Genomic DNA, 14259 nt, shown 5'->3' with positions numbered 1-14259 from the left:
CATCACCTAACTGCCCACCCACTCACTCTGTGGCATTGCCCACGCCGGCTGGGGGCTGGGACCCCAAAGACAAGCCAGGCCTGCTCCCCGGGCCTCAGAGAGGGCAGTGATGGGGCAGCCGCACGCGGTGTCTCCAGCAGCAGCTGGGACTGGAACAGTGTCTCTGAGGAGAAGCAGCCTCTCAGCTTTTCAGGAAGAATGAACAACGGGTCTGAGCCCAGATTCGTCCCATGATGAGCCGCGCCAAGAGACCCTCACGCATCCTTCCCCCAGTAAACACGGCGCAGGGCTGGACCGAGCGAGGAGCCTTCCGTACCCCGTTTTCAGCGACAGCTGCTGGAGCTGCTGGCTGCCCCTCCTCCCGTCACGGGCCTGTGCCCTGCGGGCTACCTGCGGCTGACTCAGCGGCTCCGTGTGCTGTGACCTTTGCTCACAACGACCTCCAAGTCCCTTCCACACCAGCAACTTCCACTGGGATGGTAGGGCAGCTTGTCTCCCGGCCTCCCACCTTGAGGGGGCAGCTGGCCCAGGAGCAGCAGGCAGAGGCGCCAGGTCATGGGCATGATGTGGCCGGGCCGACAGGGAGCGGCAGGACCTGGGCCCCCGACCTGCCCAAGGCAGAGGTGCAGCCCGAGGCTCAGGACACAGCCCCAAAGGCTAGAAGCATCTGTCATCTCAGTTCAGATCAACATTTGGGGATCACAGGCCTAAAACAGAGTGTGTTGTCCCGATGTGGCACTGGGGGGGGGGTCAGGGGGTGGCCAAGGGCAGCAGACAAGAGCCCTGTCAACGCATCACTGGGGACACCGCCCCCTATTCCAGTCCCTGGGAAGGAAGGAAGTCCGTCTGGCTTATGCAGGCAGGGCGGAGGCTGGGGCGGAGGCTGGGGCTGGGGGGTTGGGATCTTGGGCGTGGGTGGGGAGGGGGAGGCCATAGATACTAGACTAGACAGTAGCAGCTGCTACCATGCTGTGGGGTCACCATCCTGGGCTCCTCTCCACTCTCCATACCCCGGCTGAGCTTGCGGCCGCTGCAGGCACAGGGTCCGATCTGGGCCTAGGCTGCTGGTTTTACATAAAGGCCCAGCGGGCGGAGGTAGCGTGGGGACCACTGTCCAGTGCTCTGCTCCGGTCCACAGGGCAGGGCCCTTGCTCCCCATCCTTGGCCCCAAGTGGCAGCCACAGTAATTAAATGACCAAGGCCCACCCGTCCCCACCTTCCCACCTGGGCCTTTGCTCCCACAGAAAATATTCCCTTTTGCAGAAGGCGGCCCTGTCGTGGTCGTGTGCCTGGTGGTAAGGCAGGAACTCGGGGGGGGGGGGGGGGCTCCGGGAAGGGCAGGCGGCAGGTGCCATAGGAGGGGTGGTCGGAGAGCCGTGGGCTCCCTCTCTGAATCCCAGGGGGCCCCCATGGCCGGGGTTTCCAATGCCCACTTTTTAGGTGACTCCGTGACTTGACGGATCCCCCACACTGAGTCTAAATTAGCCCCATTCTGCGGCGAGGGGTCAGCCCACCTCCCTACACCCCTCTGATTTCTCGCAGCTGACGCGTCTGGCCGGGACCCAGCACGCTGTCACAGCCTTCGGGACCTGAGAGCTGCGCGATGCCGTGGCTGACACTTTGACAGATTACTGAAAGCCCAGCTAACGGGACTGAAGCACTTCCTCGAAGAAAGCAGCTTTATCTTAGAGCCCCATCTATCCTCGGATAACTCAACTGACAACAGTGCAAACGCGCCTGATGGATGGCGGATGAAGTGACAGAATCAATAAAGGGAAGCGCGGGGGGGGGGGGGCGAGGGGGGGGGGCGCGGGGGGCCTGACTCACCAACCCTATCGGGACATCCTGGCGGAGTCCGGAGACTCCGGCTCCAAAGCCCAGAGCGGGGACGTGGCGACACGATACAACTGTGGTATCACCATCTCTCCCAGAAGAAAAAAACAAAGGCAGCTTTCAGACATTCAATCCAACACGTGCTGCCTGCCGCGTGCCAGGCCCTTTCAGGCATCCTGCACGCTCTCCAGAACCCGGCCCCGTCTTGCTGTCCTGCCTGCTTAGACGGGAGCACCAGTTCCTGCGTCTCCGTGGGCACGCTGGTCGGACCAGCTGTTTCTACCCGACGCGTGGCCTGCACAACGCGGTGCCAGGAGGCTCCCCTGCCAGCCGGGGACGCCTGCTGCGGCCTGAAGGACCTGGGCACAGGCAGCAGCCTGCCAGGCCGGGGCACTGCCTCTCCCTGACCTCAGCTGTAAAGTGAGGACTCGAGGCTCCCTGCAACTGGAAGGACGAGAGAGTATCCCAGGGCTGAGCTGCCTTAATCAATCTAAGCCTCCTTTATCTAAGAGGAGGCCCAGAGAACACAGGCTGAGGGGAGAATTTTGCCTTAAAACAGGAGCCTCATCAAGAGATCAGCCTGGCTGGTGTGGCTCAGTGGTTGAGTGTCAACCCATGAACCAGGAGGTCACAGCTGGATTCCTGGTCAGGGCACATGGTGTGGGCTCGGTCCCCGGGGGGGGCGTGCAGGAGACAGTGATTCTCTCTCATCATTGATGTTTCTCTCTCTCTCCCTCTCCCTTCCTCTCTGAAATAAATAAAATATATATATATATATATATTTTTTTTTTAAATATATTTTATTGATTTTTTACAGAGAGGAAGGGAGAGAGATAGAGAGTCAGAAACATCGATGGGAGAGAAACATCGATCAGCTGCCTCCTGCACATCTCCCACTGGGGATGTGCCCGCAACCCAGGTACACGCCCCTGACCGGAATCGAACCCGGGACCCTTCAGTCCACAGGCCGACGCTCTCTCCACTGAGCCAAACCAGTTCCGGAAATAAAATATATTTTATAAAAAGAGAGACCAGGAGGCACCAGCAGGCTCTCATGCCTTTCCTTGGGGGTGGAAGGGGCTGGCCTTCCACTGGGGGCTTTCAGAGCTTCCTGGTCCACGGTTGAGGTTGAGGCGGGAGGAGCCAATGAGCAGGCCCCATTCTATTCCCAGCCTCCAGCCCCCTGCTGCCGACTGCCTGGGAGTGCTGGCCTGGAGGCCGCGGGCAGGATGGACTGCAGGTGGGAGAGGAGGCCAGTCCGGAGACTATGCAAAGCCCTGAGCAAAACTGTTCCAGGAAAAGAGTTACGGCCTTGAAACAAAGCATCAGGCATGAATGTGAGACACAAAAAATTGCTCTGACGGATTCAAAAGGGGAATGACTTTAGGCTCTTTCATTTTTTTGTTTTGCTTTGTTAATCCTCCCCTGAGGATATTGCCCCGTTGATTTTAGAGAGAGTGGAAGGGAATGGGGAGGGACAGAGAGAAACATTGATGTGAGAGACACATCGATGGGTTGCCTCCTGCACGCACCTGGGCCCGTTGCAGGCTTGAGCCTGCAACCGAGGTACGTGCCCTTGACTAGAATTGAACCCAGGACCCTTCAGTCCACGGGCCGACCCTCTGTCCCTTGAGCCAAACCGGCCAACACTAGGCTCTTTCTTCTCCTTTCTTTCTTCCAACCTTCTTTCTTTTCTTTTTTTCAGTCGAAGTGATTGAGAAATGGAGATGAAGAGGTGGTTTAGAGGGGAATTCAGCTTCAGGTACATTTCATTTCAGGCGACAGCAGATAATCCATGTAAGAATGTCCAGCAGGATGAAAACAGATGATAAAGCATCAGGACAGTTTTTCTTTTGCAAATCTGGTGATACTTCTACTGCTCTCCCTTTTTATCCTGCTTCCATATAATGTGGCAAAAATATCAAGGCAGAGAGCAGAATAATGAAAGTAACCAGGAAAAAAATGTATTTCAAGAAATATTTCAAATCACGTATTAAAATCAACTCCTGTGCCTAAGAACACCAACACCAGACTAGATATGATACCAGAGCTGGCAAGGGTGGCATCCTCAGACATGCTGGGAGACAGGCCTCTTCGGGGAGCAAGCTGGCAACATCCATCAAGAGCTATAACAGGTTGAATAGACATTTCTCCAAAGCGGACATACCAATGGCCAAGAGACACATGAAAAAATGTTCGAAGTCACTAATCATCAGAGAAATGCAAATTAAAACCACAATGAGTTATCACCTCACACCTGTCAGAGTGGCTGTCATCAACAAATCAACGAGCAGCAAGTGCTGGCGAGGATGCGGAGAAAAGGGAACCCTCGTGCACTGCTGGTGGGAATGCAGGCTGGTGCAGCCACTATGGAAGACAGTATGGAGTCTCCTCAAAAAATTAAAAGTGAAACTCCTGTTTGACCCAGCGATCCCACTTTTGGGAATATATCCTAAAAACCCCAAAACACCGATCAGAAAGGATGTATGCGCCCCTATGTTCCTAGCAGCGTTATGTATAATAGCTAAGATTTGGAAACAGCCCCAGTGCCCAGCAGTAGATGAGTGGATAAAAAAGCTGTGGGACATTTACACTGTGGAATACTATGCAGCTGTCAAAAAGAGGGATCCCTTACCCTTTGGGACAGCATGGATCAACCTAGAAAACATTACGCTAAGTAAAATAAGCCAAACTGAGAAAGACAAATATCACATGATCTCACTCATTTGTGGAATCGAATGAACAAAATGAACTGACCAACAAAATAAGATCCGAAGCAGGGAGGGATGGAATAGACTGACAGGTCGGGTTGGGGACGAGACGAGATAAACCAAAGAACTTCTATACCTACATATATAGCCCATGGACACGGAAATAAAGACCTGGGGGTTGGGGGGAAGGGCTGGGAGGAGGAGGGGGAAAGAGGGAAGGAAATGGGGGATATCGGTAATAGTATCAACAATAAAAAATATATTTTAAAAAAGAGCTATAAAGTGTTAATATATTACTTCCAGGAATCTATCCTAAGGAAATGTCCAAAAGAAAGCAGTACGTCTGTTCAATGATCAAATGAGGACACTGGTTGTGTGAAGATGCTCATTATTTATAGTAGTAAAAAACTGGAAGCCACTTAAGTATCTAACATAAAGGGAGAGATTAAGGACATTATAGAGTGTTGGTGGAATGATTAAACGGGCATCGAAATTCGAGTTATAAAGACAAGTGGTAACAGGGAAATCTTTTTTCTTCATTTGCCGTAATTTTAAATGAGAAAAAAAAAGAAAGCAGGATATGTGATTATAAGGCATTATCACAGTAACACCTGTGTAAAGGTGGCAGGATTTGGGGTGCATCCTTTCCCTCCACTTTCCAAATCCATCACCTAGCTTTCGATCAGCGGTTCTCAACCTGTGGGTCGCGACCCCTTGGGGGGAGTCGAACGACCCTTTCACAGGGGTCGCCTAAGACCATCGGAAAACACATATATAATTACATATTGTGTTTGTGATTAACCACTATGCTTTAATTATGTTCAATTTGTAACAATGAAAATACATCCTGCCTATCAGATATTTACATGACGATTCATAACAGTAGCAACATGACAGTTATGCAGTAGCCACAAAAATAACTTTATGGTTGGGGGTCACCACAACATGAGGAGCTGTATGAAAGGGTTGCCGCATTAGGAAGGTTGAGAACCACTGCTTTAGGTGAAACATACGTGACTGTGAATGTTAAAACCAGCCGGCGGGGTGGTACCTTGGCTCCATCCACACTGATGATCCGATAGCTGTTCCTGATGACATCGTAGAAGTAGGAGACGGTGACAGCCTGCTTGCTCGCAGGCACCCAGTTCTTCTTGGTGTTGGGGTCAATCTGGAAGACGTGCGCGCGTGTGGTGAATATGGGCTGTTCTCTGCAAGACGAGAGACGGGCGCGTGAATTGATGGCGCGTGACTTTATGTATCATTTATTATTTATAAGCCACTACTGTTCCCCAAGATTTTAATCGCTTATAGGGAAAGATACATATGCATGAGGACAATTAAAATAAGAAAAGGGAAGAGAGGGGAGAGACACCAGAGAAGTCCTTACGGAAACTTAACACCCAGGGGCTGTGGGCAACTGGCATAATAATCCATTTGCTGCCGAAACCGGTTTGGCTCAGTGGATAGAGCGTCGGCTTGCGGACTGAAAGGTCCCAGGTTCGATTCCGGTCAAGGGCATGTACCTGGGTTGCGGGCACATCCCCAGTAGGAGATGTGCAGGAGGCAGCTGATCGATGTTTCTCTCTCATCGATGTTTCTAACTCTCTATCTCTCTCCCTTCCTCTCTGTAAAAAATCAATAAAATATATTTTAAAAAAAATAATCCATTTGCTTAAAATGCAACTCCTTGTCCAGTGAGAGTTTCTGCACCCCGCCAACTGTCCTATTTTTTTTTTCCTGACATCCTGTTGGCATTTTTAGGAATGTGCATCAATTTATTGTGGGAGATTCTGCAATAATGGTTAGGATTTTGCTAACCATTTGTAACCTCATATTCTATTTCTGTTAAGTACTTCTCAAATCCAAAGTATTTTGTGAATGATGCGTTCATTCATAATGGACCGAGCCTTAAAGTTTTATGTTTCCAACTTATGAACCCTTTGAGTTTTATGTAAAATTCATCCAATCTTTCTCTTTGGCTATTGTTGCCTCTACATTGCTGCTTTTTCATTCCACACACCTGTCAATTCTTCATGTGATTATTAACTGTTAGCACATTATCTATTTTTCTGTTGAGTGGAGAATTAGTTAGATCTTGACAAGGAACATTAAGAGAGAAGGCAGATGTATTAAAACTGTAATAAATTTCACTGTTTCATATTTTAAATTTCTATTTACAAAGTAACAAAATGAAACAGACTCACTACAAAATACTTATCTTTGGAAAAAAAGGATCTTCAGGCAAACTGGCTCAAAAATCCTTTTAAGTGTTCAAAATAAGATAAAATAGGGGGGGAGTGCGGGGCGGGCGGGGGGGGGGGGGCGCGGGCGGGATTGCCACCAGAACGTAAAAACCATCCCATCCTTCATGAAAATGCTACAGAGTTCATAAGTCCTCATTAGAGGTAAAACTTAAATCCAACGGTAACTTAGACAAATTAATTGTTTAAATCCTTACAGTGTCAAAAGAGATGACATAAAAGGGCATCCAAAGGGAGACCAAAAAAAATCAAAAGGGAAAAGGGAAGCGCTCTGGTCTCCAGATGGAGTGGTTTTAGGCAAAGCGGCCTCTGAAGCATGGTGACTAGGAGGCTGGTTACTGGGAACGAAGCTCTTTCTAAGGAAACTTTCCCAGGAGCGCCAGGCGCCCCCTGCGCATCCTGCAAGGGGCCCTGAACCCCCCCCCCCCCCCCCGGGAATATGGGCGGCATCCACCAACCGCGGCTGCAGAGAAACGCAGGGCCCGTTGTTGGCATGGCCGTTCTCCTCGTGCCCCCTCAACGCAGCTGCTTTGCGAGGCCTGCTTTCCAGAGCGCGGGGACCAGCGTTCCTCGCCCCTGGATCTTTCCTTCCAGGTCCTGGGAGCAGGAGAAGTGCCTCTGGGAATGTGGACTGCCAACAGCCACCAAGTGCACCCACCCACTCAACCCTAACCCGACACCCTCCGGCACAGGCTGAGCGCTGCAGACACAACAGGAATATTCCCCCTGCAGCTGCCGCAGCTGCTCCGAGGGCAGCCTGGGGGGTGTGTGCGCATGAACACAGCCCTCCCAGCCCAGCCCATGTGGGCAAGCTGACATCTGGGGGCCCAGCTGTGCTGCTGCCGCCCAGGCAGCGTATTTTGCTACTCGTCTAAGTTCCCCACCGCAGAGGAAAACGCTTGATCATGTGGGATTCTCCGGCACATGGGAGAGAAGGGGGCAGTGGGGAGGGGTTTTTAAAGGACTGAACTGTGCTAAAACCCTGCCTCCCTTGTGCAGAGCACTAACAAGTCCCCCCCTAGAAGGATGGGGCTTCCAGACCTTCCCTCGTGCCCTCCACACCCAGGGAGAGAGATCGGGTCTGGGTTGCAGCACCTTAGACCTCCGACGGCAATTAGCTGGGGCACTTCACCTATAAATACGAGTGTCCCGGCCCCAGCCTCGCCCCCAGGGACCTGGCTCTCCAGGGCGGGGGCCTGAGTCGCTTATTCTTCACAAGACTTCCAGGAGGTTTTTATCCTCAAAGAAGCTGGGGAGATCTACCGGGAGCCGGTCCATCCTTGCTGTTTCAAGGGACCTGGCATATATGGCATACTGTCCTTAATATGTTTGCTCACCTTCTTGGCACTATGTGTTGTAACCAAGGTCTCCTCTCTGAGAAAGGTTGCTTCCCCAGGTAGGGATTTTCCCCTGAAGTTAGGGAGGGAATAAAACCCCTCAACTAAGTGCCAGGCGGGTAATTAATCACTTTAACTACGAACAATCATGCTTAAGCTACATAATCTTTACTCCCTGGAATGGAGATAAGAAACGCCCTAACCTTTGGAATAGAGAGTGATAGGATTGAATCAACTGGTATAAATACAGATGTAACAAGACAACAGGACACAGAACTTAGAAGACAGAACTTAGAAGACAGAACCTACACAGAACCTACACACAGAACCTAGACACAGAACCTACACAGAACCTAGAGACAGAAGAACTTTGCTGGAGAGAACATGGCAAAAGATTTTGGACAGAAACTGGCCACAGAACCTAGAGACAGAACCTAGCGAGAGAACCTGGCTGAAGAACCTAGAGACAGAACCTGGCTACAGAACCTGGCTGGAGATCCTAACCAGAACTTCGCTGGAGATACTGGACAGAACCAGTCTGGAGAACCTAGCGACAGAACCTGACGACAGAACCTGACTGGAGATCCTAGATAGAACCAGGAGAGAGAACCCAACCATGCTGGTCAACTGAACGCTACCTCCGTGTCATTTCTTCTTCGCCGGCTCCGTCCACACCTTTGGGGACCCCTGGACCCGCTGGGGTTGGACCCCAGCAGAGATCCTCACACTAGACAGTATCAGAAGATCTAGAAAATAATGGAAGAAGTGACAGATACAGCCAGCGTCTCTCCTCCAGAACGGCACGGCTGACTGTGAATGGCACAGGGTAACTCTAGAATGTCCTCCCACAGCCCCCGGGGGGACAACGGTGGGACCAATAACAGGGTCTTTGGGTGCGAAGGATGGGGGTGGGGGGACAGGGGAGGCAGAGGTGCTCTGGTCAGAAAAGAGGGCAGCTTGGGGGGGACCAAGCAGTGAACCTTCCTCAAACAGTCCATGTCCCTGAAGCCCACAGGAGCAAGCAAGCAAAGAAAGCAAAGGCAGAGAGGGGCAGAGAAGGGACAGGGAGACAAGAAAAGACGGCAGGGCTTTCTGATCAGGGACAAGCGAACTCAGCAAGTCTGTCTGGCATGATTCCGGCGGAGGTGAGCATGCAGACAAGAAGGGCCCATCTTGCCCTGGCTGGTTTGGCTCAGTGCAGCGGTTCTCAACCTTCTGGCCCTTTAAATACAGTTCCTCATGTTGTGACCCAGCCATAAAATTATTTTCGTGGCTACTTCATCACTGTCATGTTGCTGCTGTGATGAATCGTCATGTAAATATCTGATATGCAGGATGGACTTAGGCGACCCCTGTGAAAGGGTCGTTCGACCGCCAAAGGGGTCGCGACCCACAGGTTGGGAACCGCTGGCTCAGTGGCTAAAGCATCGACCTGTGGACTGAAGGGTCCGGGTTCGATTCCAGTCAAGGGCACAGGCCCGGGGCTGTGGGCTCCATTCCCAGTGGGGGGCGTGCAGGAGGCAGCCGATCAATGATCCTCTCATCATTGCTGTTTCTATCTCTCTCTCCCTCTCCCTTCTTCTCTGAAATCAATAAAAATATATTTAAAAAATAAAGAATTTTTAAAAAAGAAGGGCTCATCTCCAAATCTGCCTGCTCAGCTCTGGGGGGGACCTGACACCGTGACAGGCTGCCCTGGGGACCCCAACCAGAAACGCCATTTCTTGGGAGGGCACAGCTGACCGCATGCTCGGTGGCCGCAGCCCTGGTCACCGTGGCCAGACCTCTGCAGGGACAGTGGCTGCTGCCGGGTGGAGAGAGGCACCGAGACCTGGGAGGGGAGCGGCAGGGACTCCCGCCGGCCCCATCATCCTGGGGGGGGTACCATGGCGGTGACCCTCAGTCCTCAGCACCTGCACAGCCAGCCTGGCAGCAGCTCCGTGCCCAGGAAACTACCCACAGGGCTGGGATTTCCACACGCAGGACCAAGTCTGAAGCCACGGGGATGTTCTATTTCAGTCTTCTGAAATTCAAAAAACCGGATGGTGTTTAAAGAAAAGGCCCAAAATACACAATGATAAGAAGAAAAGCCAGCAGCTAATATTTACTGACGACGCAGCATTCTGCCAGGCTTTACAGGTGATCTCTCACTCGGGGTCCCAGTGATCCTAAGGGGAAGCCGTACAGCTGCGGAGAGGCCAGGACCCGCCTTGGGTGACACAGGGAGTGAGGGGCAGGTGGGCAGATCTGAGATTTTGAAGTCGGTGCAAGTGGCCTGGACAGCGTCCCTCTTAATCATTATGCTGTTCTCTCTCCCTAAAATAAGGGTCTGTACCTGGCAGCTTCTTCTTTTTTTTTTGTTTTTAATATATTTTTATTGATTTCAGAGAGGAAGGGAGAGGGAGAGAGAGATAGAAACATCAATGATGAGAGGGAATCACTGATTGGCTGCCTCCTGCACGCCCCCTACCGGAGGATCGAGCCTGCAACCCGGGCATGTGCCCTTGGCCAGAATCGAGTCTGGGACACTTCAGTCTACAGGCGGACGCTCTATCCACTGAGCCAAACCGGTTAGGGCCTGGCAGCTTCTGATGTGTCTCCCAATGATCCCACCTCCTGGTGCTCACCTCATGTACCCCCCACCCCCACCCCCCGAGCAGGGGTAGGACCTGTGATTTGCTTTGAACCAAAAGAATATGGCAAAAGAGATGGGATGTCCTTGTACAAGCAAGTTATGAAGGACGGTGACTTCTGCCTTGCTAGCAAAGTCTCTCCATGGGGTCTCTCTCGCTGGCGGTGGTGAAGCCAGCTGCCAGGGTGGGCAGGCCCACGTGGCAGGAACGGAGGGTGGCCTCCAGCCAACAGCCAGAGTGGAACTGAGGCCCTTCACCTAAAACCACTCGAGTCCTCGCCGGTTTGGCTCTGTGGCTAGAGCCTCAGCCTGCAGCCTGAAGGGTCCCGGGTTCAATTCCAGTCAAGGGCACGTACCTCGGTTGCAAGCACCTGGTTGGTGGTACATACAGGAGGCAACCAATCGATGTCTCTCTCGCACATTGGTGTTTTTCTCTCTGTCTCTTCCTCTTCCTTCCACTCTCTCTAAAAATCAATGGAAAAAATATCCTTGGGTGAGGATTAAAAAGATAAAAATGAAAATAAAACTAGCCGAAACCGGTTTGGCTCAGTGGATAGAGCGTTGGCCTGCGGACTGAAAGGTCCCAGGTTCGATTCCGGTCAAGGGCATGTACCTTGGTTGCGGGCACATCCCCAGTAGGAGATGTGCAGAAGGTGGCTGATCGATGTTTCTCTCTCATCGATGTTTCTAACTCTCTATCTCTCTCCCTTTCTCTCTGTAAAAAATCAATAAAATATATTTTTTTAAAAAAAATTAAAAAAAGAAAAAGAAAAGAAAACCATTCGAGGGCTGGAATTGTGCCAGCAACCGCTTGGAAGCTTAGCAGTGGGTCTCTCCACAGCTGAGCCTTCAGCTGAGACCCCAGCCCTGGGTAACAACCTGATGACGCCTTCTCAGAGACTCCAAAGCCAAGGACCCAGCAAAGCCATGCCTGGACGCCTGGCCTGCGGAAATGTGCTTTCCCTGAAGCTGCTAAGTTTGTGGCAGCTCATTGCACAGCAATAAATGACTAAGACGTGGACCTTCATAGAAGTTAATAATACACCAAGCAGGTAATATACATTCTCACTTAATCCTCCAACAGGGCTGTGAGTGGGTGGCCTCATCCACATAGAAAACCAGGATCACAATGGCTTCAGGCAACCTGAACACACCTCTACATCGTCACGGGCGAAATCAGAGCTCTCCACAAAACTCACCACCAAATTCAGGAAAGCAGACCCCCAACTCTGACAGGGCATCCTGCCTCACCCGAGAAAGGAGAAGAGATGGAACTAGGACACAGACGTCAGCTCCCATACGTGTGCAAATCGGTATAAATAGAAAAATCCAAGAGAAGCAGAACTCTCCGACCCAGGAGGTCACCTCTCCCGCCCAGCCGGGGGGAAAGCTGGAGAGAGTGCGCGTCAGAGAACAGAGACCCCTTCACACCCGATTCATCCTCCTCCCTTTGGTGTTCGAGGCTCGGGGAGTCTGTTTCAAATAGACTCCCGTTCCCCCTTCGGCGCTTTAAATAGAAGGCAGATGTTTCCGGATGGCGGCGTGTTTTCAGGCAGACAATATAACCGACTGTTCCCAGTCTTTTTAGAGCTGAATAAACACCAATTGCTGCTCACTGAACACATTTTGGAACCTGACAGTAATTGTCCTGAAGAATAATTAGACACTCTGTGCAAAAACACGTATGTTTGGAATATGAAAACCAACTCGGCAGAGGGACCGCTCTGGCTTAGCCCGAATTCTGGCTCCACGTGAAATGATTCTTCAAAGAACCGGCGTGACTACTTTTTCAAGAAAAATAATGTGTTAATTTCTAAGGACCCCTCACTTGGGATGCTCAGCTCCAGACTTTGTCTGCTATGCACCTGTAAAAGCTCACGATTTTTACCATTCCTACTTCTACTTGGTTTGAATTAAAACAAATCATTCATAAATTTTACAGCCATTTAGACAGTGCCCCAAATCGCCTAAGATGCCCTCGGTAGTGTCTCTGCTTTGATTCTTGAACACCTCCCACTCCCACCGTCGTTCGCACAGCGCCCAGCGGAAGGGCTCCCCCGGCCCCGATGGGGGAGGCACTGCCCACCCGGCTGCCAAGGCTTTGGGGCCTCCATCCCCAGCTCCAGGTGCATCAGGAGGACCCCCAGGCCCCTGACCACCTGGTCCTGCCCCCTCGCCAGATGCGTTCTGCTGCTCTCCTCCTGGCACTTCCACCTCACCTGCGTTTCCACATGACCATACGCATGCCCTCCACTGGGCCTGGAACATCCTTCCCCCTTGGTTGGTCAGAGAGTTGCTATTAGTCCTTCAAGTCCTGCCATACCATCTTGGGACACCTGATTTGTGGTCTGAGGACACAGGCCCTGCACTGAGCCCCTGTCACAAGGCACCAAAAGCATGGGCTCACCTGGCTCCTCCACCCTCTCTCTAGATCAGTGGTCCCCAACCTTTCTTTGGCCACGCCCCACCTAAGCATCTCTGAAACCCTGATGCCCCTCCTGGGACATATAATTCTCATTATTCAAAAAGTGAGCTCCTATTCCCATGGAGGAAGCCTCAAAGGCCATGAACTTGGTCTAAACAAGCTTCCAAAGAACATGGCATCCATGAGAGAGAAAGATAAAAGAATGAAAGGATAGTTGAAGGACTGAGGAAAAATCACTAAGAAACTGTTTAAAAATAATAATAATATAAAGTGATATGAAAAAAATAGCAAATAGTTTCAAAACATAATAGGGAACTGAAATGCATAAATATGTCACAATATATATTTATAGACTGTATAGGAGGCCCCTAGAACCATAAGGAATGCAAAAAATTTACTGTTGCCCTAATCGGTTTGGCTCAGTGGATAGAGTGTTGGCCTGCGGACTCAAGGGTCCCAGGTTCGATTCTGGTCAAGGGCATGTACCTTGGTTGCGGGCACATCCCCAGTAGGGGGTGTGTAGGAGGCAGCTGATCGATGTTTCTAACTCTCTATCCCTCTCCCTTCCTCTCTGTAAAAAATCAATAAAATATATTTTTAAAAGATTTACTGTTAATAACTCATTCTCGAATCGCCTCCCTTCAAAATCAAATTGGCCCCCTGTGGGGCGTGTGCCCCATGTTGGGAACCACTGGTCTAGATTGTCAGCAGGCCCCTGTGCTGGCAGGGTCAAATCCCCACATCCTAGGACGGAGAGCTGGAGAAAAAGGAGATCTGAACACAAGGTTCTTCTAGCACATTCTTCTGTGCCAAGGATCTCACTCATGAGCACAGTGTGGTTCTACATTCATACAAAAGCCCATAATAAAGTTACTGTTGGTTATACATAGCATCACACATCTAGAACAGCCAAGAAAATCAAGTGAAAAAAGTGAATATGAATAATAAAATTCAGTAACATTGCCAGGTGTAAAATTACTAATAAAAAAATCTATCTGCGTCCCTGGCTGGTTTGGCTCAGTGGATAGAGCGTCGGCCTGTGGACTGAAGGGTCGGTCCC

The 14259-nt window shown here is 51.0% G+C and overlaps 1 protein-coding gene across 4 annotated transcripts in view; it reads right to left on the bottom strand.

Annotated features, from left to right (window-relative positions):
* HOMER2 (homer scaffold protein 2) overlaps window positions 1-14259 on the bottom strand; it is a 71242-nt gene that overhangs the window by 27571 nt on the left and 29412 nt on the right. For 2 of the 4 annotated variants that reach the window (XM_081114692.1, XM_081114691.1), the window contains exon 2: window positions 5596-5752. The exons of the other annotated variants lie outside the window; for them this stretch is intronic. In XM_081114692.1, coding sequence (XP_080970818.1) covers window positions 5596-5752 — 157 coding nt within the window. The remainder of the gene's footprint in view (window positions 1-5595; window positions 5753-14259) is intronic. 4 annotated transcript variants of the gene reach the window in all.

The sequence above is a fragment of the Myotis nattereri genome (assembly GCF_964212035.1).
Source record: "Myotis nattereri genome assembly, chromosome: 21".
In the NCBI taxonomy this organism is placed as follows: domain Eukaryota; kingdom Metazoa; phylum Chordata; class Mammalia; order Chiroptera; family Vespertilionidae; genus Myotis; species Myotis nattereri.
The sequence above is the reverse complement of the archived record's forward strand: the minus strand, read 5'-3'. Positions and strand labels throughout refer to the sequence as shown.